The sequence below is a fragment of the Pteropus vampyrus genome, unplaced genomic scaffold (assembly GCF_000151845.1).
Source record: "Pteropus vampyrus isolate Shadow unplaced genomic scaffold, Pvam_2.0 Scaffold250, whole genome shotgun sequence".
Taxonomy (NCBI): Eukaryota; Metazoa; Chordata; class Mammalia; order Chiroptera; family Pteropodidae; genus Pteropus; species Pteropus vampyrus.
The window spans coordinates 783,751-787,711 of NW_011889031.1; the positions used below are offsets into that span (position 1 = coordinate 783,751).

At 56.0% G+C, this 3,961-nt stretch overlaps 1 protein-coding gene across 1 annotated transcript in view; it reads right to left on the reverse strand.

Moving 5' to 3' along the window:
- CCDC155 (coiled-coil domain containing 155) overlaps positions 1-562 on the reverse strand; it is a 32,528-nt gene extending 31,966 nt beyond the window's left edge. The window contains exon 1 of the mRNA XM_011374616.1: positions 520-562. Coding sequence (XP_011372918.1) covers positions 520-562 — 43 coding nt within the window. The remainder of the gene's footprint in view (positions 1-519) is intronic.
- Between the last annotated feature and the right edge of the window lie 3,399 nt (positions 563-3,961).

A 3,961-nucleotide genomic window follows, 5' to 3' on the forward strand; every position in this document is an offset into this window, starting at 1 on the left:
TTTCTTCTAAATAAGGCTACTAATACGATTGAAAATTACATAGATGACACGCATGTCGGACAGCACTGCTCTAGGGACTGAAAATAGCAGGGTAAATGAAACAGACCCTGCCTGGTGGAGCTCCTGTTCTAGTGGCGGAGACAGAGACCAAACGGTCCAGCCAACGTCAGTGCTATGAAGAGAGGTAAAGCAGGAAGGAGGAGAGAGTGACCGGGCAGCTGCTTTACAGAAAGCTGAGATCTGAATGAAGCGAGGCGGGAGCCTGTGGGTCACTGGTGGGGGTTGCTCTGGGCAAGAGTCATAGCAAAAGCTTCCGCTCTGGCCTCTCCAGAGCAAAGGGGATAAGGGGTCCAGACAGGTGGGCACACAGCTGGCTCTCTCTTTCCTACCTGGCATGAAGACGGAGCCTCAGCCACTCCAAGCCACCTCTCTCAAGTCCCCAAGTCACAGCCTGGTGCCCCTTTAACTACTGCTCCCCCCTCATCTTCCCATGGAGCAAACACGGGCCCAGTCACCTACTTTTTGTAGCAGGGCTGCCTGCCAGGCTCTCTGGCAGGTCCATGGGCCAACCTCGTTGCTCGGCAGTTGCAGGCGATGCTAACAGCTTCCTTCCATCACTGGCAAGGACTGAAAAGGGACTGGCTGCCAGGAGAGCTCCTAGAAGGACAAGCAAGGCAATGGCCTCCTCGGACAAGTCACCTGAGGGTGGGGACCCGCCCTACCCCTCCTGCACCCTGGGGTGCTCTGGGTTCTCAGAACCTGTTTGCCTGCCCAGGCCTCCATCACAGCAACTCCCTCTCAGATCTGTTTTATGGATTGGAGGTGTGAGCTGGTAAAAGGGAAACCTGAGGAGTGGGTGGCAGAGATCAAAAGGGGGCTAGTGGGTGGCGGTCACTGCCTCGACGCCCCTCCTCCCCACAGCTTGTCAAGTCCCCAATCCTGTCCTTCCTCCCCAGTGACTCGACCCTGTGCTCTCCTTTCTTTCCCTACAGCTCAGGCTCATCTTCTCCGCCCCCGACCCTCCTCTCTGGCTTCCCAGCCTCCAGTCTCCCGCTCTGGTCCATCCCCACAGCGCCCCATCCCTCACCTGCTCAATGCTCTTCTGTGGCTCCCCAGCACCCCAGGGACAGAGCCTAGATCCTGGACCCAGCATCAAAGGCCCTGCGTGGCCTGGCCCCACCCACACTTGCTGCTCCAGCAACTCTGAACTGCGTGCTGTTCCCCAAGCTAGGCACTCCATTATCACCTCTGGGGCTCTGCCTGGGACACCCTTCTTGCCAGCCCTTCCTGTCTCAGCTCATATGTCCCCTCCTCTGGGGAAACGTTTCTGAACGTTTGTCTCTGGGTTCCCGCTCTATCCTGGGCTACTGACATCCTTGCGGTATCAGCCTGTATTTGGAAATGTTGGCCTCTCACGTGAATTTGACCCCCATGGCTCCCTAATACCCTCCCATGGCTCCCTAATACCCTCAGGACTAAGTCCTAGCCCTTCGGGCTGGTGTAGCACAGAGGTCCCTGCAACTCTTTGCCTTTTGGTCACTTTTCTCTCCACTGGCTGATCCCCAGGCCTGTCGCCCTCATCACGACCATGGGAGCTTGAGTCTTCCCATGGTCCTCCCACGCCCAGGTCATACCACACGCACTGTTCCCACCTGCGGCCCCTGCCCTGGCCCGCAGCTCCCTGGGGAGCCTTCCTGAGTCCCTGGAGCAGTTAGGGACTCCCTCCTCTGTGCCCCGACGATGCCCTGTCCTGTCTCCATTATAACCAGGTCGACCGTATGACTTCCTGTCCCAACTCGGGGATGCTTTCAAGAGTGAAAGGGGTGCTATTAATAATTATACACTGGACAACGGTGCCCACTGCACCGAACTGAGTACACTGGGGCAAATGGTCAGGCAGGGTTGCCCGGGGCCTGTCCATCCTCACCCCACCGGCTCAGGCCCCCTTTTCTCACCAAGTACTCCCCACAGCCTGCTCTCCCTGGCACCAGATGGGGTTCACAACTGTGGCCTACACACTCCGTGGCAGCTTTTAGAATGTTCTGGAAAAGGCGGAATTGAGGAGAGACACTTCCGGGGTTTGGGCAATGCTGGAGGATGCAGAAGGGGGTGGATGGCCATGGGACCGGAGTGGGGAAGGGTTCCTTTGGGGGTGCTGATAGGTACTGGGAGCTTCTGGCAGGGTTTGGGGGACAAATTCCTGGTGAGGATGGAGGGAGGTTCTGGTCAATCTTGAAGGCCTCTGACAGGGAGATTCTAGCAGGCGGACCCAGGCAGGAATCCCAGGGATTTTAAGGGGATCTGGATTTTAGGGGGTCTCTGACTGGATTTCTGCTGGGTCTCTGGATTTCTGGAAGGCTCTCTGACTAGATTTCGGGAGGAGTCTCTGGATCTGGGTGGATCTCTGGATTTCTGGGGGGATCTCTGACTGGATTTCTGGGGGAGTCTTTGGATCTGGGGGGATCTCTGACTAGACTTCCAGTGGATCTCTGGATTTCTGGGAGGATCTCTGACTAGATCTCTGGGGGGTGTCTCTGACTGGGTTTCAGAGGTCTCAGGTCTCTGGGAGGGGAATCTGACAGGATTTTTGTGAGCATGACAAGATTTCTGGAGATCTTGACAAGACTTGGGGGGATCTCTGATAGCATCCGGAAAGGAGCGTAACGGGATTTCGGGGGGGTCTATGACAGGCTCTGAGGAAGAAATCTGACAGAATTTCTATAAGATTCTGACGAGATTTCACGGGTCATCTCTAAGATTCCCCGGTGGGTTCCTCTCCGTATTTCTGAGGGGATTTTTCAAGAAGACTTTGAACAAGACTTGAAGGACCCTGATATTGGGGACTCTCCTCGACGGTTCGGGAGGGGCTCTGACAAGGATGCTCTGGGGAACCTCGCCACACCTGAAGCGCACCTGAGGACGCAGGCCACGAACGACGAACGGCAGTTGCCCGGGGAAGAAGCGCGCGTGCGCTATTCCCGCCGGAACGAGCAGAGGGGGCGGGGCGGGGCGGGCCCGAGGGCGCGCGCGGCGTCGAAGCCCCGCCCCGCCTGCGCTCTCCTCCCGACGCAGGCGCACGTCGGGGGAAGGCGCGCGCTCGTCTGGTCGGTTACCTGCAACAGCGAGGCTGCGCGTGCGCGGGGCTGTCGGGGCGCGAGCCCAGGCCAGAGGAGCGGGCGCATGCGTATTGGCTAAGCAGGTGGAGGCTGGGGGAATGAAGGCTGATAGGGCCAGGTGGTGAAGGCTGCGTCTCCTGTGCTGGGGTCTTCTCTGCGGCCCCAAGAGTCGGTGAAATAGGCCCAAACAAGGGAGAATTGGGCTGAGAGTCCCCTCGTCCATCCCCACGTCTTATCAGCCACCAAGCCGTGCTCTTTGCGCCCTCTGTTCTGTGACAGACTGCCCCTCACCGTCACAATGATGCCCTGCCTTGTCCTGCCTCACCCCTCCCGCCCCCTTTCATGTGTCGATGCATTCATAGGTCCCCGAATGATTATTTCCCAAACTGTTTTATTTACTCCGTGTTTAGGGGAGAACGCGAAAAAAATATTCTTGGCTTTTTTTTTTTTTTTTGCTAGAGAAGAAGAGAATTATGTCCAAAATCCAGGTTCTAAAAAGAGAGATTTGGGACAAAAAATGTCTCACCCACTCAGACTTTCTGCTAGGCCACACTATCCACTCTTTAGCGGTCCACTTGGCACGTCTCAAAACGTGACATAGTCTATATTTGCCTACTGTCTGTTACCTCCACTGGACTGTGTGATCTATGTGCAGTAGTACGAGACTGTTTTGAGGCTAGAATATGCCTGACCCAGTGTGGGCGCTTAAAAATGTTGACCAAATGAATGAATGGATGGAATCCGTGCCTCTGAAGTACTGAACAGTGTAGAGTGATGATAAGGTTGTGGTCCTGAAATCAGATATTCTTAGGTTTGAATTTTGGCTCTATCACTTCCTAGCTGTG